A 24,988-nucleotide genomic window follows, 5' to 3' on the forward strand; every position below is an offset into this window, starting at 1 on the left:
ACCACATTAACAGAAGCAAAGACAAAAACCACTTGATCATCTCAATAGATGCAGAAAAAGCCTTTGATAAGATCCAACACCATTTCATGATAAAAGCTCTAAGAAAACTAGGAATAGAAGGAAAGTACCTCAACATTATAAAAGCTATATGTGACAAACCTACAGCCAGCATTATACTTAATGTAGAAAAACTGAAACCAATCCCTCTAAAATCAGGGACCAGACAAGGATGCCCACTATCTCTACTCCTATTCAACATAGTACTGGAATTCCTAGCCAGAGCAATTAGGCAAGAAGAATAATAAAAGGAATACAAATAGGTAACAAAACTGTCAAAAATATCCCTATTTGCAGATGACAAGATCCTATACCTTAAAGACCTAAAAAATTCTACTCAGAAGCTTCTAGACATCATCAATAGCTATAGCAAGGTAGCAGGATACAAAATCAACATAGAAAAATCATTAGCATTTTTATACACCAACAATGAGCAAACTGAAAAAGAATGTATGAAAACAATTCCATTTACAATAGCTTCAAAAAAATCAAATACCTAGGTGTAAACCTAACAAAAGATGTGAATGACCACTACAACGAAAACTATAAACTTTTGAAGAAAGAGATTGAGGAAGACTATAGAAAGTGGAGAGATCTCCCATGCTCATGGATTGGTAGAATCAACATAGTAAAAATGGCTATACGCCCAAAAGTAATCTACATGTTTAATGCAATTCCCATCAAAATTCCAATGACATTCATTAAAGAGATTGAAAAATCTACCATTAAATTTATATGGAAATACAAGAGGCCACAAATAGCTAAGGCAATACTCAGTCAAAAGAACAATGCTGGAGGTATCATGATACCTGACTTCAAACTATATTACAAAGCAGTAACAATAAAAAGAGCATGGTACTGGCACAAAAACAGACATGAAGACCAGTGGAACAGAACAGAGGACCCACTTATGAAGCCATACAACTATAACAAACTTGTCTTTGACAAAGGCGCTAAAAATATACGATGGAGAAATAGCAGCCTCTTCAACAAAAACTGCTGGGAAAACTGGTTATCAGTCGGCAAAAAACTGAAACTAGATCCATGTATATCACCCTATACCAAGATTAACTCAAAATGGATCAAGGATCTTAATATCAGACCACAAGCTCTAAAGTTGATACAGGAAGGAGTAGGAAATACTCTGGAGTTAGTAGGTATAGGTAAGAACTTTCTCAACGAAACCCCAGCAGCACAGCAACAAAGAGATAGCATAGATAAATGGGACCTCATAAAACTAAAAAGCTTCTGTTCATCAAAAGAAATGGTCTCTAAACTGAAGAGAACACCCACAGAGTGGGAGAAAATATCTGCCAGCTACACATCAGACAAAGGACTGATAACCGGAATATATAGGGAACTTAAAAAACTAAATTCTCCCCAAACTAATGAACCAATAAAGAAGTGGGAAAGTGAACTAAACAGAACTTTCTCAAAAGAAGAAATTCAAGTGGCCAAAAAACACACGAAAAAATGCTCACCGTCTCTAGCAATAAAGGAAATGCAAATTAAAACCACACTAAGATCCCACCTCACCCGTTAGAATAGCCATCATTAGCAACGACACCAACAACAGGTGTTGGCGAGGATGCGGGAAAAAAGAACGCTCTTACACTGTTGGTGGGAATGTAAACTAGTACAACCACTCTGGAAAAAAATTTGGAGGCTACTTAAAAAGCTAAACATTGATCTACCATTCGATCCAGCAATACCACTCTTGGGGATATAACCAAAAGACTGTGACACAGGTTACTCCAGAGGCACCTGCACACCCATGTTTATTGCGGCACTATTCACAATAGCCAAGTTATGGAAACAGCCAAGATGCCCCACCACTGACGAATGGATTAAGAAAATGTGGTATCTATACACAATGGAATTTTATGCAGCCATGAAGAAGAACGAAATGTTATCATTTGCTGGTAAATGGATGGAATTGGAGAACATCATTCTGAGTGAAGTTAGCCTGGCCCAGAAGACCAAAAATCGTATGTTATCCTTCATATGTGGACATCAGATCAAGGGCAAACACAACAAGGGGATTGGACTTTGAGCACATGATAAAAGCGAGAGCACACAAGGGAGGGGTGAGGATAGGTAAGACACCTAAAAAATTAGCTAGCATTTGTTGCCCTTAACACAGAGAAGCTAAAGCAGATACCTTAAAAGCAACTGAGGCCAATAGGAAAAGGGGACCAGCAACTAGAGAAAAGGTTAGATCAAAAAGAATTAACTTAGACGGTAACACACACGCACAGGAAATTAATGTGAGTCAACTCCCTGTATAGCTATCCTTATCTCAACCAGCAAAACCCCTTGTTCCTTCCTATTATTGCTTATACTCTCTGTGCAACAAAATTAGAAATAAGGGCCAAATAGTTTCTGCTGGGTATTGAGGGGGTGGGGGTGAGAGGGAGGGGGCAAAGTGGGTGGTAAGGGAGGGGGTGGGGGTAGGGGGGAAAAAAAAAGAATGAGACCCCATTCCAGTTTGGCAGAAAAGATGAAACAAGATATATTCAGCCTGTTCTGGTTTTCCTTGAAACTGAGGTCTCCAAGTAACACCACTGCTTAATTAACCCATGATTTCACATCACCTGAAGATCATAGGCTCTTCCTCTTCTTCTTGCTTCTTATTATCTTGGGTGCCTGCAAAACACATTCAGACAGAAACAATCACAATGAAGACTTTTGTTATGACTCATTACATAGTGCTAATTTAGGCACATGGATGTAAATATTCTTGGTGTGAGAACAGGATACCTTGAGAGAAATACTCAAAAGCCTGCAGATTTAGTCCTTTGAGAAACAGAAAGGTTTCTTTTCCTCAACTACAGAGCAAGTTGTTCCTGACTTGCTCAATTAATGACAATGGCCTCTGTCCTGAATCTGGTGATCACTTAAAACAATGCTTTGTCCTAGTCAACAGGAAATCTTTAATACTGACTTTCTAGAAATGTTTCTGCAACATTCAGCCATTACTCTATCAGACACTCTGGTTGTTCTTGGTCAAGTTGCGATTATATATGAGACTAAAATGATGGATATAATCTATAGAGCCTTAGGAGAAAAGACTTACGTGACAAAGAACAAGATACTTTACATTCAAGAGGATGGAGAGAGGACAACACATGCCATGCCTCCCAGAATTATTCCAAACACATCCAAGAAGTGTGTGTATGTCAGTACATATATGGCACCTTGTCATTGAGAAGACAACTTACAGGAGAGAGAGACTGAGGCTGGGAGTTGAGGAGCCATGACCACAGTATCTCCAATAATGTGGTCAAGAGTACCAACATGCTTGGATGGTCACTAATGTTGTTCAGTATCAACAATTAGCAAGAACAGTACAGGAGAGATTAACTGTCCAGCTTACAGAATAAGCTCAGGCATCAGTGGTGGTTGTGTCTATTTAAAGTCATTTCAACCTTACCTCTCTTCATTGGTGTTCACCACTAGGAAATTTCCTTTGGACTTCCAGAAAAATGGTTGCTATGAGTGCAGTTCTCTTTAAAAGGGAGTACTTACCAGCTGCATCCAGAGAAGATTCTTCACAGTCATCCAACAGAGCATCAGTGATGCTGGGATGATGGTGGGCTTTGGAAAAGTCAATGTAACTTGAGGAAGACCTAAGACCTTCATCCAATGAGTCCTCAAGAGTTTCTTTAACTCTCTCCTCCTGTCCCTCTCTGCTCAGCCTGGTGGGACAGAATGTGATTAAATCAAGAGGATGAGATACAAGTTTCCCTCATTCTCCTGATAGGGGCATGAGGGCATGGTAACATATGGTAGTGACACTCCCTTCAAAGAGAATAAAAAACAAAACCCCAGGGTGAGGATGAGGCATAGCTGCTTTGATGGCACCAGACAGGAAGCTCAGTGTGCTGACTGGAAAGTGAGCTGATGAAGGATTTTCAACTCCCCCACTCCATGCCCCCCACCACTGTATGCTGTATGATGTACAGCACACACTGAGAGCTGTAAGAGTGGCTTAACCTTTCCTACAAGTCATGCTGATTTTACATCAAGCAGAACAGTCAATGCTGTGGAGACACTGCAGAGTTCAAGAGTCTTGGGCATTTTAGGACTCTTTATGTATAGAGAGACAAGATACAGTTTTTCTTTTTGGTCTGGTTAGGTTTTTTGCTATGAAATCTCTGCCAAGAAGGTGAGACCAACTATACAGAAACCAGATAAGCATCTCATCCGCAATTTATCCAAACAAAAGAAAACAGGTAGATTCTGTGAGTTCAAAGACTTCACAGGCTTAACAGTTCCACCTATTATACAGATGAATACCACCAAGACAATGGACATTTTGTGAAATATGTGGCTGCTCTTGACTTGGGACTGTTCATTTGCAGACTCTTTTTGTATTTACCCATCCTACCCCAAACTCTGAATATTTATTGTTACCTGGGGGAAAGCCATTTGTAATCATTATCATTTCCCTCCTCTTCATGATTTCCTGCAATCAAAGTCAGAAATGACTAGTTAAGCATTGAGTACTCTCACATTACTCATTATAAAAACACAGTGGCCTCTCTGGGCAGAGAGACATAAATATCCATGGAGGATGTCAAGATCCAAAGAGAAAATGGTAGTATTTATCTCATACATTGTATTCCCATGAATGTCATGCCTTGGTTTTATTACTCATCAGCTAACACTTCTCAGATTGATGGACCACCCACATTGCAAACAGTGCTGAAAATGGAAAGATTATTAAAAGTATCTTGTGTTACCCAGTTCGTCACATTATCTAGCTGCTTGTGGATTCTATACCTGCAACATTCATGGAAAAAAGGAGTAGAGAATGCAAATGGGAAAGGGTAAGGATAAGGAAAAATAGACCAAATGCCTCAGTGATTATCTATATAAACTGATATTCCATGTATATGGAGAAGTCTCAATGCTGTCAAGATGTCACTTCTTCCTAACTCAACCTATTGATGCAGTGCACATCCAAGGAAAACACCCAGAGATTAGTCTGAAGATATCAAACACAAATCTCAAGTTTCCAGGGAATGTCAAAAGACCCAGAAAAGACAATGTTGAAAGAGAGCAAAGTCAACAAACGGACTGCCCAAATTCAAGAGTTCCCACATAGCTTCAGTAACCTAGAAAGGGTGGTACTCCTGAGAGAATCCATTAATCATACACTCAGAAAGAGATCCTCACAAAGACACTTATCAAAGAAAAGACTATGAAATGGAAAAGGAATCTTTGAACAAGTGAAGCTGGAACAAATGGACATTCAGAAGCCACAGAATATAGTCCTTATAAATTTCACAAATATTAAATCAGAATGGATCACAGACCTCAAGCGTAAACCATAAACTGTCTTTTGCCCCAGTACTGGGAATGAAACCTAGGGCCTTGTACATCCTTGGCAAACCCTCTATCACTGGACTATACCCCCAGCCTACAATCTTTTTATACAATGCCCAAAGATGATGAACAAAATCTAGGTGATTGTGGGTTTGTGTTTAGCCAAAAGCACAATTCACAAAAGAAAGAATGGGTAAGTCAGATTTTGTTAAAATTGACCTCTGTTCTGTGAAAAACACGGTTAAGGTAACTAAAAGAGAAAGGACACACTGGGAGAAAAAATCTTTATAAACATGGCTGGTAATAAATAAAGAGATGATTTTTGCCTGGCATTGCTGGCTCACAACTGTAGTCTTAGCTACTCAGGAAGCAGACATCAGGAGGATCGCAGTTCTAGGCCAGCCTGGGCAAACAGTTCATGAGACCCTATCTTTAAAAAACCCATCAGAAAAAAGGGCTGGTGGAATGGCTCAAGGTGCAGGCCCTAAGTTCAAACCCTCATTCCAACAAAAAAAAAATAAAAGAAAAAAGATATGAGTCTTTGGAGTTCTAGGTAAGGGAGGTAGGAATGAATAGGTGGAGTAAAGTGGACTTTTAGGAGCATAGAACTCTTCCATGTCACTGCTATGGAGTGTATATATAAATCTGTGTCTTCCAAAAGTACCTAAGAAGCCCCAAAGAATGTGGGTCTTTACTTTTATAAATGCATTCAGGAAAATTCCATTCCTACCTATGATGACTACAGCTACTATGTGATCCATTTTCTGTAGATCAGAAGATTGAATTTCAGGAAAGATAAAATGATCAATTGTCCAGAATTAGAAAGAAAACAAATAAGCTGAGACTGGGAAGCTTTTGTTTTTAGTCTGGAACAACTTTAACTCTAACAAGCTATCTCCTGTCATGTCCCTCTTCTGCTTTAACACTGGAGAGCTACTGCCCTCCTCATCAAAGGCCATGATCCATCAGAGAGAGGATGATAGAGGAGGCAGACACAATGACCTCCACACTGTGCATTTATCTTTTGTGTTTCCATGCAGACAGTCCTGCTCTTCCCCTCACCCAAAAATTAACTTGGAAACCAAAACAGCTGGTAACAGTCAAATTGTAAGTGGAGTGTCTGTGAGCTGGGGATCTCGCATAGCTGGGTGAAATAAAGACCTGTGATCATCTCACCTGGACTGAGCTTGAGGACAAGGCACTCAGCTAGCCAGCACCCCTCAGCCAGTTGCTCTTGGAAGCGTGGTGCCTGCTCATCACTGCTGTCATCCTGGGTGAGGAGGTCCTTGAGATGTTGACTGAGGAGAAATGACACATCTCTACCCTGTTGTAACTTCTGCTCTAACTGGGACAGCTTCCGGGCCTGGTCTTTGATGAGGATGTTAGATTCCCTGAGGTAGAACAGAGAGAAAATGAAGCCTTGCAAAGAGTTACACCATAGATTGTATGGGCTTTGACAGAGATGTCTGTGAGAATATCCCTCATGAGCCCTTGGGAGAATTCCAGCATGTGTTTGGTGACCTGTCTGAAGCAAAAGGAAAAGGCAGGTAGAACCAAGTCTTCCCTTATGTCAGAAAATGCTCCTGGTGTAAGATTCCTCCACAGTGTCCAGGTCCACTCTGTGGTCAAAACCAGATACGTTCCTAAATCTGCATAATAAACACATCCTTTCACCTCCTCACTTGGCAATGGACATTTTTTTGGATATGGACTTTTTTGGGGGGTGTGGCTTTCTACTGTCTCCTGTCCCAGGATAGTTCTTAGTTCCCCCAGCTGACATTTACCTCAGAGAGTCACACACCAGCCAACCACCTGCCCTGCACAGAGCCCCCTTACCTCAGCTTCTCAGTGAGCACCAGCGTCTCTGTCAGCTCCCCCTCCTTGGGCTGCAGCTTCTCCCCCAGCACTGACTCAATGACTTTGAAGTCTCCACACTCTAAGAAAAGACAGACGCACCCATCCCAGTGGATAGCTGAACACACTGCAGTGTCCTCCCTAAGACAAACATTGCCCCAGGGCCAGGTTTTGTCTAAAGATTTCACTTTTTAATTTCCCAGTGTCTTTACTAGATTACATTTAATGGTTCCATTGGAGAAATCATGCTCAAACGTAAGCAAATTCATCAATGACTCACTTGGGAAATGGCAGAGTCAGAATTCACATCACTGAGGTCTGATTCTGATCTAGGACCACTGTAATTACCAAGCCTTGCACTTCTAAGTCAAAACACTGAGCTGGGTCTGAAGCAGTGAGTTCCTTTCTGCTCAAACACTAGGGTTAACCATTTCCTGAGTCTGCCCCAAGGCCCATTGTTACCTCAACACTGTCTTGGGGATATCTTCCTTCTTCAAGTTCAAAATTGTTTCTTACAATTATATTCTAACTCTAAAAAGATGATATTTTCTTTCAAAACTTACCTCTGAACTTCCTTAAAAGACTTCTAATTTTCTACTTTTTAAGAGTTATTTTCAATTTTAAAAAATCTTCAAAAAGTTTTGAAAAAGACATTGCATATAAATGAGGATAAATGCAGCTGAGAGTTGGAATGATTCCTTCTAAACTTGCTAGCTATTGTGCATGGCCCCTGTTCACATGATTCCTTGAGTCACTACAGATCCTCTTACAAACAGGCTGATGGGCTCCTATTCCCAGCTGACTGTGGGAGGGGAGATCCTGCTGTCACCCTGGCTTGCATATTTCTCTGGCTGGTGGTCTCCTTTGCACACCCCCATTCTCACTTTGGCCTCATGTTGCATAGCTGAGATACTTGAAGTCCACCTGGAACTGCTGGCTGTTCAGTAACTATAAAGATTTACCAGCTCAGAGAGAGGGCGAATTACGGATTGTCTGATATCTCAGAAGTACCTTCCTCTGCTCCACAGAGTATCAAATGACCCTTCTGGAATATAAGAAGAACCTGTCCCCCAGGATGTCCTAGTGCTTCCCCTCACCAGGGTTTCTTTGGTCTCAGTGGGGTCACTTATGATGCCACAGTTTCAGTTACTGGGAGACTTCCCTGTACCTAATTTGAAGCAAGTACTGTGCTCCACTGCCATGTCTTTAGCATGACCAGTAGAGAGCTTGGCCAATTAGAATCCAATCAAAGCTTAAACTCAGCTGGTGAGGGCCAGGCCTCTGTGTTGGTCTCAACACTGATGTTATGTTTGCAGGATCTGACATGGCCCAAGAAATATGTTTTAACCAGTTCTTGAGAAAAGCAGGCAATTCTCTCCCTTAATCAGATATCAGTAACTAGGATTTTAACCCTAGTCCCACCCTGTACACTTTGTGATCCTTTGTGTCACCATTTGTCTACCCTCAGCAAATTCAGGGAGAAATTTCATCTTTATGTTTCTAGGAATATGGGAAGGATGACATTTATTTGATAAAGGGAAGTGAAGAATCAAGTTGGGGAGACATTTCATTTCTCATAGAGAAAACACGTGCTCATTCACCACTTGAGTGACTATCAACCTACAAAACTTACTGTATTTCCACAGCTGGTTGGCCAGGGAATACACAGTGGCTTCAGATATAAGAAACTTCTCTTTGAAGTCTCGGAGCTGCTGTTTTGTCTCCTCAAGCTGAAAGCACAATTTCTTGTTCATTTCTAGGATGTTCATATCTGCCCTTGAAGCAGAAAAAGGGCTGGAAGATCCTGCCATGATGGTGTTTGTGGCAGAAGAATCCAAGCCAGGGACTGTGGAGAAGAAACCCAAACACATGAACTCAAACAGGTGTCATCAGTTCTGAAGGATGACAGTAACTGTAACTATTAACTTACTGTTGAAAGAAAGTTGATCAACACCCCACTTGAGAGTCCTTAACCCTGTAAAGAAGGGTCAGGATGCCAGAATTCACATCCAAAGGCACTACCTGTAGCTCAAACTCCACAAGGAGAGAGGGAGGTAGGGCCCAGACTGCCAGGTAATGTCCTGGAGCAACAGTAACAGAATTAGAATGTGGAGGGTGTCATAGAATGTCTTCTGTCTCCCAACTGTCAGCCTAGTTTGAAACATAACAGGTATCTGATCTCAGTGGAAGTTACTGTTGAGTGCTTTCTGGTCATCTGCTAGTTTCAATAGCTGTGTGCTCTTGTGCCACCTCTCTTTCCTAAGAAACTAAGCCTCATTGCTTATTCTTGTGTATGGCCAAAATCAAATCAAAGAAGAAATGGCTTACAAGGAGTTAAACTTTCTTCACAGCTACCCAGATGCCCATTTCTTTAACATTAGAGCATGTATTAAAAGGCTTTTTGTCAAATGAAAACTGTAAAACTTTGCTGATGTACAAGTGTCATGTGTTGTGTGAATATTCTCCCCTTATACCTAACTGGGCTAAAACATGTAGAACAGAGAGATATGTATGATGCTAAGAGAATAAATTACTAGTGATTAAAATTTTTTCTGTGCTTTATCACTCCAGGTTTCACTTATTTATTTATTATTTTTATATTGTGAGGGGTGGGGGAACATTGTAGCATTTATAAAGGTTCTTATCATTCATACTTGAATTCACCCCCTCACTGCTCTGTTTCTGATTCCTGAAACAATTTCAACAGGTATTGTTTTTGCATTTACACATATGTGTATACAGTATTTACATTGTATCCATTCCATGCCACCTCACCCCTTCTCACTGGTGCCAACCCCCACCTCCAGTCCACCCTCCTATTCTCAGTTTTTGTAGAAGAAAATCCATAATAGATGAAAAGAGAAACATGACATTTCTGCTAGTTTGAGATAAGGATAGCTACATGGGGAGTTTCCTTTTATTATTTCCATGCATATATGTATTACATCCCCAATTGGTTCATTTATACCTGTCTTCTTCACTCCTCCCTTGTCCCCTTCCCATGGTGGCCCTGGCCAGTTTAAGATATCTATATTCATTCATGTATCAACCACCCTATTTTTTTCTCCATAGTCTGCTTTTGGAAAATATACATGTACATATATATATATTTCATATTTATATTATATATATATGAATAGAGATTTGAACACTGGGCTTGGGTTTAGCTCTACTGCTTGAGTCACATCTCTATACATTACATTTCTATGTTGGTTTCTTTTCTGTCATTGGGGCAGATCTTGGTTTTTCCTCAAACCCAAGCCAAGTGTGCCATTTCTACTTCTTAATCTACTCCTCTATGTTGGGCTGTTTTGGCTTCATTTATATTTTGTTTTCTTGGTTTTTTTTTTTGCTTTGTTTTTGTTTTATTGATTGATTGATTGTTGCAAAGTAGGAGCGCTCAAATGCTTGGGCCACACCTGCAGCTCATTTTGTCTGCTTATTTGGAGATGGAGTTTCTGGAAGTATTTGTTTAGGATAGCCTCAAACCATGAGCTTCCTGATCTCAGACTATCAAGTAGCTAAGATAGCAAGGTGTGAGCCACCAGCACCCAGCTGTTTTTTAGATTTTTGACACAGGATCTCCTTCTGTAGTCCAGGCTGACCTCAAACTCATGATCCTACTGTCTCCACCTTCTTCCATATGCAACCACACACCACATATTTTTGTTTTTTAATGTCACTGAACACCAGTTAATATGTGTGTTACTTATGAATTACATCCTAGCTCCACAAGAGTGCTTCCCAAGCTTATAGCATGATTAAAATGGTTATCTATATAACCTTGAGTACATGCTGTGAGAATCTATTTTGGAAAGACTTATAAATATGCTATTTCATTGGTCCCACATATTGAACCAAACAGGGCCCATCATTGCTCAATAGATTATGTGAGTGAATTAACTTAATGCTGTTGACTTGTGGTTGAATTCCAGTAACAGATGATCAAGGGTATGAGTGTAGGGTACAATAGGGTCTGGTGACAGAGAAGCTGAGATTGGGGTGAGAGGGGTAGGCAGAGAGGGAGTGATGCCCTGAGCCACCTCATTTTCTCAGTTGTCCTTACGATCCTATCAATCATCTCTGAATAGTGCCACCAGCTGGGGGTCAAGCCTTCAGCACATAACCTTTGACAGAGTTGTACCTCATATCCAACTACAACATCCAGTGAACTTGCATAGTGTAACAATCTAATGTCTAAGGGGAAACCGTGTCAACTCTCCACTCAGGAGTTACAAGTGTCTGATTACTCTGATACTGAGATGTGTGTAGGTGGGTTTGGGAGGCTCTGTGGTGCCCAGAAATTTCCAGAACAAATGAGTAGCTGCTGAAGGTCGAGGGTCTATGACCCAGGCTTTCTTCCACTTTTCAATTATCTCTGCACCCACATTTGAGACTACAGTATCCACATTCTGAATCCTACGCTGCTTCCTCAACCACTTGTAGGCAGCAAAGAGGAGCATACCTGTTTCTTCCTGCAGACTTAATTTCATGGTGGTGAGTATTGCCTTGTGTTCTTTCCATGCTCTCTGCTTGGTACCTCTGGCACCAGCAGCCTAGGGTGTATTGGACACCATGCCCATGTAGTAATAGTTTTCTCAATTGGGCAGTGTTTCAATATCTTCCTCCTTGTCAGATAGTACAAAGCCTTGTGGAAACCGAGGGTCTTCAGAGTCATACTGTAACAGGTGCTTGAACTGCTTTTGCTGAAAAGCATTGATTTACTTGGGCACATGAATTACCTAAAACAGGAGAAAAGTTTGGCATCTTGCCCTTCATTTTGCTTTCATGCAAAATGAGGATCCATGTGAGGCCCTTTTGGAAGATCAAAGATGATGTACAGGTAAGACGTTGTCAGCAAAGACATGCACCAAGCCACCAGAGGCAGAGGTGAAGAAATGATCCAGGGTAACAGAGAGCACTCTGCACAAGATCAGAACCCAGGCTGGGCTGGTGGCCAGGATGTGTCCAGTGCACATGTTCTCAACTGTGGCCCTGGAGGAGTCAGAGCCCAGAAAAGCAAGAACTCTGCCTCCCTAGGTCCTATTTTGAGGTGGCAAGAGGAGGGCACATGCCACCTGATACATCCATCCCAGAAACCACTTTAGGAACATTCAGGGTGAAGAGCATCATGGGTGCCAGGACCACGTCATGGCACGAGGACATAGTACCTGGGGCGGGGACCAAGTCGTGAGTGGAGGGACCTAGACGTGGGAGCAGGGATATTACCCTGACATTTGGCAGGATGAAGATGCTGGGGTCATCCCTGGTCCCCACCATGGTCTTTGCTCCTTGCCCTTGGCATGGCCACATCGCCCCCTGAGTTAGCAGCCTTGTCACCATGGTGCTCCATGGAAGTGCTCACTGGTGGTCTCCCCCACCAGCGGCTCTGGTCACCTTCACAGGAACGACACTAGCAGGAGGCTATGCTACATCAGGAAGGGAGTCCCCACTGCAGACAGCTGCCTGGGTCCCCTCCCACCATCCTTCCCTTCCTCTTGGCCTGCAGAGGTGCTCAGAGCACCAGACCACCCCACTGTCCTGCTCAGGGAGCCAGCTCCAGGGATCCCTGTACCCTTCTCACCTCAGCCCTTGTACTCCAAGCTCCCTGGGACACTGGCACGATGGCTATTCAACCAACAAGGTCACAAGGTCCACAACACTGAACCCACCCCATTGAGCCCCAGATGTCCCATTTTTGGCCAGCCCCTGATGGATGCACGCCACTGTGGCCTGCCTCTCTAGGCACTGCCACTTTGCATTTTAGGTGCCATTTGTGTATCTTGGCTACATGGTCCCATGTGAGGTCCCCAGAGCACCTGCTCCTGTCTCCTGGTTTCCTGGGCCACCTCAGGAATGCCAAAATGTTTTCTCAGCCAAGACTGTGACAGGAGACCCAGAGAGGTAGGTTAATAAATGAAGGGAATAAATGGACTGCCTGCTGCAGGACAAAGGGACGAATACTGTCCTTGCTATAGGTTAAAACTTTGCCTTGGGGACAAGGGAAGGAGCAGGCAGAGTGGGTCCCAGGGAACAATGGAGATGGCTTAATTAGATGAACCTCCACAAATTGACTAAATGTTAGTCTCACAAAAGGAGGATAATGCTCTTCTAGGCTAAGAAATAGCACTTGCAATGAGCAACTCAACATTAAATTCAAGAAACAAGGCAACAACAAAAGCATTTGAAAGAACAGTAAAGATTTATAAAATGGACAAGGCAATTCTAGGGTTAGGAAGGATCCAGGATTTCGTGATAATTCATGGAACTAATATTTACAAGTTTATACTTTGTATTATATGTATGCCTAGGTCCCCACTAGAAACCTTTGTCACCCAGCATGTGTTACAGAGGGCATCATTCATGTCACCTGGGAGCTTGTCAGGAATCCAGAATCTGAGCACCCCAACCCATCCTTTCTGTACAGAATTAAAATCTGCATTTTAACAAGGTTACATTAATCTATGAGAAGGTCTGCTATGACAGCTAGTACAGAGAAGATCCAGATTTAATTCCTGCTCTGATCATGCTTTTAATGAACATTTTTGAGTGATGTTAGCTTTCTAACAAGACATGCCAGTAGGCATATGGATGACAAACCCAGTTTACAGAAAAAATAATTTAATGGCGAATTCTGGCTCACCCATGCAATTTCTTGACTTTCTAGGTATGTCATTTGATGAGTCTTACCTTTTCCCTCCCACATCCTAATTTCTTCCATCTTGTCCATGGATTATGAAGCAATTCTGACTGCATCTGTTTTCTAGAAAGGAGCTCTACACTCGAGTCATGCCCCCCCGACCCTCACACTCTTTGGTAAAGCAATGCATTGATACAGTGATAAACCCAATCAAGTGGTTGGAAGGAATGGAAGGTTTTGGTTGACACTTCAATGACTTGAAAAAGAACTGAAACGTGTGCTTATTGTCATAGAGGAGAGATGTGTAGTTCAGTTCAGTCAGTGACCCCAGACCTGCTGCCAAACGCATGTCTCCATTCCTCATACTAAGCAATGCACCTTCAGAATAAAGTGGCAGAATTGTATTTTCCAGCACCTAATATACTGTTTTATTACAGAAGGACTTTGGAAATTTCTGTTGAATGAATGAAATAAAATTTAGAAGTTAGGAATGTGCCACTCAAACATATTAATTCCAGAACAACTCTGCCATTATCAATTTGATTTAAAAATCCTCATGCACAAAACTCGTGTTTAAATAAACTTTCAGTTTTAGAACAGTTGGATTCATGCAAATTATCAGGAAGACTGTGCAGACCTCCCAAAGATCCTATGTCTACTTTCTCTTTATTAACATCTTAAATTGATGTGCTGCATTTTTCTTAATCAGTGAACTTAAAGATAAGTTCATACTTTATTCAGATTTACTTAGTTGTTCCGAATGGCTTTTCCCTAGCACATTACATTTGGTCATCATGGTCCTACTTGAGCTCCTCTTGGCTGTGACATTTTCTTAAATTGTTTTGATGCTCTTGGCAGCCCATGGGGGGTACTGGACACCACGCCCACATAGTCACAAGAGGGTTAGGCAGGGAACCATTACATTTTTCTCAATCGGGAAGGGGTTCCATATCTCTCTCCTTGGCAGGTACTGGGAAGCCTTGCAGAACCCGAGGGTCTTCAGGGTCATCCTGTGACAGGTGCTTAAACTGCTTTTGATGAAAAGCATCAACTCCTTAATTGGGTACATGATTACCTAAAAGGAAGAGAAAAGTTTGGCATCTTGGCCTTGATTTTGCATTCATCTTTGTCTTTGAGCATCAGAAAGAGTCTTTAAAAGTTAGAAGGGGAAGAAGAACTACTAACAGAGAGAATAAGGAAGTAGAAAGAGAACAAAGAAAGAACACCAACATAAACTCAGTGGATCATTTCAAGGAGAGAATGTTCAAGTGGAATGTTAAATGGCCAACTAGGACATGAAGAAATAATCAAGGTTAAAATTAAAAAATCCACTGGTGACAATCACATGAGCCATAGTGAGGGAAGTAAAAAAAAATGAAAGCAAGAAGGGAATAGGAGTAGATTGAAGAGTGAATGGGAGTTTAACATTCAGATATTAATTAATGTAATCCTGTAAATTAGGAAACAAATAAAAACATCATACTGTCAAAAAGGATGCAAAATTCAGCATAAGTTTATGACAAAAAAAAACTCTTAGCAAACCAGAAGTAGCTCTTTAATTTGATTTAAAAAAATTTACAAAGTAGCCAGGGCAAATAGTTTGTGATTCCTTATTTCAAAAAAGCACCCAGAAAAGGGTTGGCAGAGTGGCTCAAAGTATAACCCCGAAGTCCAAACTCCAGAACCACCAAAACAAAACAATAAAGCAAGGAAATATTAACTACAACTGTCAGTCTCAGAAGATATTACTAACTAAAAGAAAATTTGTTTAAAAATCTATAAACTAATAGAATTAATAGACAAGTAGCAAGATTAATATTTAAAAGTTCAATATAAACACTGATTATATTTCTATCTACATGAAAATAGAAAATATAAGAACATCAAATAACAGTTTGAGAATAAATAAAAAGATAGCTAATTTTCTATGCAGAAAATTACAAAAGTAATCCTAAATAGATATACCAAGTATATGAATTTAAAAATTTAATATAGTAAAGATGTCAATACAATCAAATGAAAATGCTAACATTTTGTTGTAAAAACTGACAAGCTGATATATACAGAAATGCAAAAGGTGAGGAATAGTGAAAGCAATCTTAAAGAGTAACAATAAAGGTAGATGACTATGGCCAGATATCAAGATATACCAAAAAGTGATATAAATTAAGATATTATTGTAGTGTCTTAAAGATAGAAAAACCATCCCACTCTCATAGGGTCACCTGATTCACAGCAAAGATTAGACTTCAGTGCAGCGGTAAATCATCTTCTCAACAAGGTCCTAGGTCATCTGAATATAAATACAAAACAGGATTACATCCAATAAGCCCATTGTTAAATTGAAAATATTGTAATTTTGTTGGCCCAGTGATCCTGCCATACACAGCAATCTACAAAGGCCTTTCATGATGCCTAATTCATATAAAATATGGCTTATCATGTATCTTCTAAATGTTTGTAAATGGATAAATGAGACTTTTAGAAACTATCCAAAGAATGGGGGAGGGGGAGAAAGGAGAACGATGGGGGGGTGAATTCATATTGTGAGAACTTTTGTAACTATCATAATGTACCCCCAGCAAAACAATAATAAAAATAAAATAAAATAGAAAAAAAACATTTCTAATACTTTAGATACAAGGAAAATTGTATGTCTTCATGTAAAAAATAAAAGAACAGTAATGAAATTCTAAGTGATGCTACAGAAACAAAAAGCCTTACTAAAGAAATGCTACCCATGATCCATCTACCATTCTTCAAACACCAATCCTTAGTGAAAGAATAGCACTTGTTTCAAAGGAAAGGACAGTTATAATTATTTCAAATATAACACAACTGGATGTGAACTAAACAGTATCTCCAAAAGTCTTCTCAATTTTCTTTCCTGCGGTTAAAAAATTTTTATTCTTCTTAATTGATATCTTACTTCTATCATTTCTCAAACAATTTCATATTCAGATTATTTAAGAGTGACCTGATAAGAATGCGTTAATGAGGAAAAGAAATATTTCTTCTAAAATTAATCATTTACTCGAAAAATCTCACTTGAATAGGTAAAAGAATTCATATGAAACCACCAATCTCTTGTTGAAACCATAAGAAATTAGCATTCATTGTAACAATGTTCAATTGTAACTAATATAAAGGAGATCATTTAAAAAAGGGTATAAACAGGCTGGGAGCATGGCTCAAGTGGTAGAGTGCCTGCCTAGCAACCACAAGAAACTGATTTCAAATCCCAGTACCAACAAAAACAAACAAAAAAAACAGGGATTTTAATGACACAAAACTGAAAGGAACTAAGCCCATTTAATTTATGCTGTTGATACTACATATTGATAAGAAAAGGCTTCTATATTAAAATGTAAGAGCACAAAAGAATATTTGTTACAACAAAGATTTTGATTTTGTCAGTGAAAAATCATGCAAAAAACTAAATCCATTTAAGCAAAACAAAATGAGAAGATATCTAGGAAACAAGATTAATGTAAATACAGCAAAGGAATAACTAGCAAAAAAATAAGAGAAGTGATATGGTAACTTGATGAAGGTACATGAGCATTTTCCTTTAGCGCCTACTTTCATTATCAATTTCTTCATTATTTACATCTGTAACACCTATTATAATTCCATGTCTACACTTGTGTTTAAGTCATAAGACAAAAATGTTCTTCAATTACAGAAAAATATGACCAGTAGGCAGTGATAAAAAGACTTTTCCACCCAGCATTTGTTGGTACATGGCTATAGAACTTTCAAGTAGTTCAAGCAAGAATGCCAAGTTTAACACTGCATGTAAAGTAGAAATAGTTTGTTTTGTAATAATTAGATGTTTGTTATAAACATAATATTCCATTTTAGCAATCTGTTATGCTAAAAGATAACAATAAATATACTTAACTTTAGTATCTACTTTGCTGACAGATGTTCTTATACCTGCGAGCATGAGCAAAATTGTGTTCTTTTTGAATTAATACAATAAACTAGAAACAACTGTGTACTTTTAATATACTACAGTTAAACACCGAACTTTATAAAACAGATATTTCCTACTTAAAGTAAATCTAACATAAGAAACACCCATTACTTTTCTATAGTAAAGACTTTATCACAATATTCCTTTGAATAACAAGCTTTTAAAGAGAATATTAAATACATATGCAATACTGTTTGAGAACATACCTATTCTTAAATAAGCTTATTAGTTAGACCTGTTTTTGGGTAAACATTTTCTTAACAAATACCCAGAGAAATATGTGACATGTCACTTATGTCCACAGATGCCCTCAGAAAGCTCATGAGAGAAAAGAAATCACTCATGTACAATTGAAATGAAAACTTGTAAATTATCCCATAGTTTTATACTCTTTAGTATACAGTTCTTTCACTTTCTTGGTTAGGTTTATTCCTAAGGTTTCTTGTTTTTACTGAAAATTATAGTGAATACCATTGTTCTGATTCTCTTCTCAGCTTGTTTGTTACTGGTATATAGAAAAGCTACTGACTTTGTATGCTGCTACACTGTTGAGAGCATTTATCATATCTAAGAAATGGTGCAGTCCTTACTGCATTTTAAGTATAGGATTATACAGTCTGAAAGTAGGGATAAACTGACTTCTTCCTGTCGTTTTGTATCCCTTTTAGTTCATTCTCCTGCTTTATTGATGTAAGATTTCAAACACTGTATTGAATGATAGTGGTGTAAATGAATGCCCATGGAAAAAATTTTAAGTTTTTCACCATTCCATGTAATGTTAGCCATAGAGTGTGGCATATCATTGTTATTATATTGACATTTGATCCTTCCATTCCTAATTTTGGTGGGGCTTTTATCATGAAGGGATATTGAATTTTGTCAAAGGCTTTTTCTACATCTATCGAGATAATCTTGTGATTTTTACCCTTGTTGCTATTTATATGCTGTATTTTGTTTATTGGTTTGCACATGTTGAGCTATACTTGCATCCCTGAAGTAACACCAACTTGTTTTGTGGTATATGTTCTTATTAATGTGTTCTTTTAGTGTTGTTGAATTTGGCTTGCAAGTATTTCATGGAGGATTTCTGCATTTATGATCATTGAGGAAAATGGTTTATAGATGTTTGTTGTGTTCTTATGCAGTTTTAGTAACAGGGTAATTAATAACTGTCTACAGGATGAGTTTGCAAGTGTTTCATCCCTTTCTGTTTTATAGAATAGTTTGAAAAGCATTGGTGTTAGTTCTTTTAGGAGATGATAGAATTCAGCAGTGAATCCATTCATTGTCTGGCTTTTCTTTTGGGGAAACTATTAATGGTTTGATCTTATTGCAATTTATTTACTTATATCTTTTTGGTTCAATACTGGTAGGTCAGACATGTCTAAAAATTATCCATTTCTTCTTGATTTTCAATTTATTGGAATGTAAAATTTCAAAATGTTCCCAAATAATGCTTTGGATTTCAGTATTACTGTTGTAATATCCACTTTTCCATCTGTAATCTCATTAATCTTGCCTTCTCTTTCTTTCCTTAGGTATAGGTATAGCTTGTCAATCTTGTATATCTTCTCAAAGAACTAACTCTTTGTTCTGTTGATTCTTTGTATTATTCTTTTGGTCTCATTTCATTAATTTCTACCCAGTCCTTTGTTATTTCTTTCTGTGTAGTAATTTGGGGTTTGGTTTGTTCTTACTTTTGTAAGACCTTAATGAGCATCAATAGATCATTTATTTGAGATCCCTTTGATTTCGTTAGCTAAAACATCCCTTTTGGAACTGTCTGTCACGTGTCCCAAAGGACCTTGTAACTTGTGTTTTCAGTTTCATTAGATTTGAGGAATTTTATTAAACTTCCTCCCAGATTTTTTCAATAACCTGCTAAACATTCAAAAGTGTATTGTTCAAATCTCATTGTGTTTACACAGTTTATATTCTACTCATTTCTAATTTTATTCCATTATGAATACATAAAATTATTTCACTGTTGTGTTTCATCTTTGAAGACTTACTTCATGACTGAAAATGTAATCTATTTTGGACAAAAAGATGAGAATCATGACATGCTGAGAAGAATGTGTACTCTGCAGCAGAATATTCCATCTATTAAGTTCATTTCAAATATAAGGCAGTTTACCATCAAAGTTTCTTGATTTTTGTCTGGAAAATCTGCTAATGAGAGTGGGGCAACTAAAGTCACCCACTGTTACCATACCAGGAACTGTCTGTCCCTTTATATCTAGTAGTGTTTGTTTTATGAAATTGATCAACCAAAGTTCAGTGCATATACATTGATATTTCTTATACTCTCTTGCCAGATTGTTCCCTTTATTAATATGTAGTTTCCTTCTTTATCTCTTTTGATTAATTTGGTTTCTTTAAATTTCACTCTGTGTGTATCCTTGCTAGCAAGTTATGTGTTTTTCAGAAATGAAAAGAAAAAAAAAACAAATGATTTTTAATTCACTCAACTAGTCTGTGTCTTTAATTAGGGTTACAATCATTTATACTTACGGTTATTATTGAGTGGTATTTGCTGATGCCTACGATTTTTATTGTTTTTTGGTTTTTCTCTCAATTTTTTTAATGTTGTGGCTAGGTGTGGGTATACTGTACCATTTACAAAGTGGTTTTTTTTCCGGTTAACTTAAGTAATATTTGTTATTTTCTTTCTCTCTTACTCGTGTTAGCAGTTTGTTGGTTTTCTGAGTTAAACATGTTTTATACTGTCCTAATTCTCATTTGTTCATACATGCCTCTCATGAAATTTACTCATTCCTGAGCTCTCAAGATTGTGACTATGTTTCTTCCTCATTTGTGTGTAGGGTTCCTTTTAAGTATCTTCTGCAATACTGTCTTAGTGGTCATGAATTTTTTTAGTATATGTAAAGTCTTTATTTCTCAAAGCCCAGTAAGCCAAAACTAAATTAATAAGTACTCATGGCCACTAAACCAGCATTACAGAAGACAATTACAGAAGTCATATACACAAAAGAGGAAAATACACACAACCAGAAAAGAATCAACACCACTAGACACATAGACTAGAAAATGAGGACTAGGAAAGAAGCAAATATCTTAAAAACAATAAAATAAGAGGAAACAATATATAATTTTCAATATTAACATTGAATGGTAATGGTCTCAATTCTCCAATCAAAATACATACAATCATGGGTTGCATTGAAAATGCAAGACCACCCATATGTTGCCTACAAGAAATGCATCTCACTGACAAAGTCAAACATACACTTAGGGAGATAGGATAGAAAAAGATTTTCAAAGCAAATGTTCAAAAAAAGACAGAAGTATCAATATTCATATCTGATAAAACAGACTTTAATTCAAACTGAGTCTAGAGGAGATAATTATCTATATAGAGGAGATAATCATTAACATAATACATCATGTTGTCACATCCAAGTTCATTAAATAAACACTACCAGACATACAAGCACAGATAGATTCCAACACAATAATAATGGAGAAGTCAATACTAAAATATAGGTATTGCAATATATACATCAATACCAATATATAGGCACTCTCACCAATATACAGGTCATCAAGACAAAATAATCAATAAACTCATATATAGACCAAATGTACTTAACAGACAAGTACAGAATATTTTTCCAGCAGCTGCACAGTACACATTCCTCTCAGTAGCCTATAGAATTTTCTCTAAAACAGATATTTTAGGATATAAACCAAATCTTAACAAATATAAGAAAACTGAAATAACTCCCCATATTCTACTAGGACACAACAGAGTAATACTAGGTATCAACAGCAAAATATTCTACAGAAAATATTCAAACACATGGAGACTGAATAGTACATGGTTGAATGACCAGTGTGTCATTGAAGATATAAGGGTTGAAAAAAAAAGCCTAGAAGAACATGAAAATAAAAACACAATTTACCAGAACCTCTGGGATACAGCAAAGATGGTGCTAAGAGGAAAGAATATAGCTATGGGTGTCGACATAAAAAAAATAAAGAAATAAAAAGACAGATCTCAAATAAATAACCTGATGATTCAAGCCTTTAAAAAAGAACACCTATCGATCTATTCCATAAAACAGAAAAGATAGCAACACTATCAAACTTATTCTATGAAGCAAGTATTGCCATGATACTAAAACCCAGTAAGGAAACAAGAAAAGAAATATACCAATTTCCTTGGTGAACATAGATGCAGAATTTCCCTACAAAATATTCCAAACCCAATTCAACAATACATTAGAAAGATCATCAAGTTGGTTTCATTCCAGGAATGCAAGAATGGTTCAAGACAGCAAATCAATAAATGTAATATAGCACACAGATAGAATCAAGCCCCCCCCAAAAAATCACACAATCATCTCAATAGATGCAGAAAAAGGCCTTAAGGAAATTCAACATCCTTTCATGATAAACGTCCTAAAGCAACTAGAAATCAAATGATGTACCTCACATGAATTTAAGGCAACATGGGACAAACATATCCAATATCATATTAACTGGGGAAAAACTGAAACAATTTCCTCTAAAGTCAGGAACAAGATGAGGGGTGTGTTCATTCTCCCCACTTTTCTTTAATATAGTGATGGAATTGCTAGCTAGAGTAATCAGGCAACAGCATGAAATGAAAGGGATTTAAATAGGAAAGGAAGAAGTCAAATTAGAGATGGTGAACTGTTATATTCAAAACTATAAAACCTTGAAGAAAGACATTATACAAAACAGAAGATGGAAAGACGGCCATGTTCATGGATTGGAAGAATTAATACTAGAAAATGGCTATATGATTTAAAGCAATTTACAGGTTCAGTGCAATTCTTATCCAAATTCCAATGTCATTCTTCACAGAAATAGAAAAATCAATCCTAAACTTTAAATGGAAACATGAAAGACCCTGAATAGCAAATGTAATCTGGAATAAAAAGAGTAATGTTGGAAGTTTCACAATATTCGATTTTATTATACAACAGACCCATAGTAACAAAAACAGCATAATCCTGGAAAAAAAACAGACATAAAGACCAATAGAACAGATCCAAAATAAGCCCACATAGCTACAGCCATCTGATGCTTTGACAAAGGAGCCAAAAACATACGTTCACAAAAATATCACCTTTTCAACAAATGATGGTGAGAAAACTAGTTATCTACATAGAAGCCTGAAACTACATGACAATCTCTCACCCTGTAAAAAATATTTTAAAAATGAATCAAAGATCTTCTTTTCTTCCTTTATTATTGGGATGGGTGGGGCTACACTGTGGTATTTATACAGGTTCTTACAATGTATCAAATATATCACCCATGAATTGACCTCCTTTACCATACTCCTCCATCCCTCCCTTCCTTGATTCCTGGTGTAGTTTCAATGGGTATCATTTTTGTATTTTCATACATGTATGCACAGGTTTTTGCACCTTATTTCCTGTTCTCTGATTTTATAGAAGAAAAAAGAGAAAAGGTAAAACAAAAACCATGACATTTTAGTTTGTTTGAGATAAAGGTAGTTACATAGGGAGTTTCCTTGTGATATTTCCATGTATATATGTATTATAACCCCAACTGGCTTATCTCCTCTAATTTTCTTCATTCTACCTTTGTCCCTTTCTTATGGTAGTTTCAGTCAATTTAAGATTTCTATATTATTCTCGCACAGACAAACATTGAAACCATGACAGAAAAAAACAATGGAAGATATAGGCATAGGTAATTATTTTCTGACTTGGTCTCTAATACCAGAATAACAGAAAAGCCACAGAATGGAAGAGAATCTTTACCAGTTATGAACATATAAAGGATTAATATCAAGAACAAAGAGCTCAAATCAAATCTATTGAATAGTTCTCAGAAGTAAAAATAGATAATAAATACATGAAGGAATGTTAAAAATTCTTAGACAGAAAGGAAATGCAAATCAAAAATATATTGAAATCCCATCTTACCTCAGTCAGAATAGCAATCACCAAGAAAACAAAAAACAACAAATAATGGTGAGGATACAGGAAAAAAGTAACCTTTATACACTATTAATGGTAATGGAAACTAGTGAACCACAATGGAAATCAGTATGGAGGTTCATCAGAAAAACTAAACACAGACCTACCTTTGACCCTATATGTCACTCTTGGGCATATATCCACAGGAATGTACATCAACATACAAGAGAGATGCATGCACAACTATGTTTATAGCAGCACTAGTCACAACAAGCAAACTGTGGAATAAGCTCAGGTGCATACCAAGAAACCAACAGACAAAAAAGTGTGGTATATATACACAATGGAGTATTATTCAACCATAAAGAAGTCAGCCAGGTACTGGTGGTTCACACCTGTAATCCTAGGTAATTGGGAAGATGAAATTAGGAGCATCATGGTTTGAGGTCATCCTGGGCAAAAGAGTTTGCAAGACCTCAACTTAACAGAAAAAAAGATGAGTATGGTGGCATGTGTTGATCATACCAGATATGGTGGGAACTGCAAAATAGGATTGAAGTCCAGGTCAACCTGGGAAAAAAGTGAAATCCTATCTCCAAAATAACCATATGTAGAGAGCTGACAGGTGTATCAAATAAGTGCATGTTTGAGTTTGGCACAGCCCCAAACTGCAGAGGGAACAAGCATAGCTATGCCCAACAAATTTCATGCTTGAGTTGGCACAGCTTCAGCTGTAGAAGTGGACAAGATGCAGTACAACTGCTTTTTCCTAAGATGTTTACATTCAGAGAGAAGCTGTCACAGGTTCCTTCTGTTCCCAAGGATTACAATGTCACATCCCCTCCCTCAAGAAATGCTTCTCCACCTCGTGTTGTGACTGTATATAATAAACTCACTAGAGGTGGAGGGGGCTGGTGTGTCTCCATCTGAGTGCCCAGCCTACCTGGTCCCAGCTTTATCCATATTTGGTCTTCTGTCTGTTGTCTTTTCAGCATCTCCCATTGCCCCCAGTTAAAGTTTATAGGAGAAGCTCGTGCAGGACACGAGAACCAGAGGCATGGCAGTAGAGTGCCTGTCCAACAAGCAAGAAGCCCTAGGTTCACACTCTGGGACTGCCTGGCCTCCAGTAAAAGAAGAATGAAATTGTCATTTACAGGAAAATGGATGGAGATCATCCTGTTGAAT

At 38.1% G+C, this 24,988-nt stretch overlaps 1 protein-coding gene across 5 annotated transcripts in view; it reads right to left on the bottom strand.

Annotated features, from left to right (window-relative positions):
- The window catches only part of LOC109687857 (NBPF family member NBPF6-like protein), a 480,343-nt gene that overhangs the window by 346,809 nt on the left and 108,546 nt on the right, over nucleotides 1-24,988 (bottom strand). For 2 of the 5 annotated variants that reach the window (XM_074050471.1, XM_074050472.1), the window contains 9 exons: nucleotides 16,108-16,175; nucleotides 14,805-14,957; nucleotides 11,708-11,984; nucleotides 8,876-9,088; nucleotides 7,225-7,324; nucleotides 6,565-6,779; nucleotides 4,474-4,525; nucleotides 3,586-3,755; nucleotides 2,652-2,703 (listed from right to left, as the gene is read on the bottom strand). The exons of the other annotated variants lie outside the window; for them this stretch is intronic. In XM_074050471.1, coding sequence (XP_073906572.1) covers nucleotides 2,652-2,703; nucleotides 3,586-3,755; nucleotides 4,474-4,525; nucleotides 6,565-6,779; nucleotides 7,225-7,324; nucleotides 8,876-9,088; nucleotides 11,708-11,735 — 830 coding nt within the window. In that variant the 5' untranslated portion in view covers nucleotides 11,736-11,984; nucleotides 14,805-14,957; nucleotides 16,108-16,175. The remainder of the gene's footprint in view (nucleotides 1-2,651; nucleotides 2,704-3,585; nucleotides 3,756-4,473; nucleotides 4,526-6,564; nucleotides 6,780-7,224; nucleotides 7,325-8,875; nucleotides 9,089-11,707; nucleotides 11,985-14,804; nucleotides 14,958-16,107; nucleotides 16,176-24,988) is intronic. 5 annotated transcript variants of the gene reach the window in all.

The sequence above is a fragment of the Castor canadensis genome, chromosome 12 (genome assembly GCF_047511655.1).
Source record: "Castor canadensis chromosome 12, mCasCan1.hap1v2, whole genome shotgun sequence".
NCBI classification, from domain to species: domain Eukaryota; kingdom Metazoa; phylum Chordata; class Mammalia; order Rodentia; family Castoridae; genus Castor; species Castor canadensis.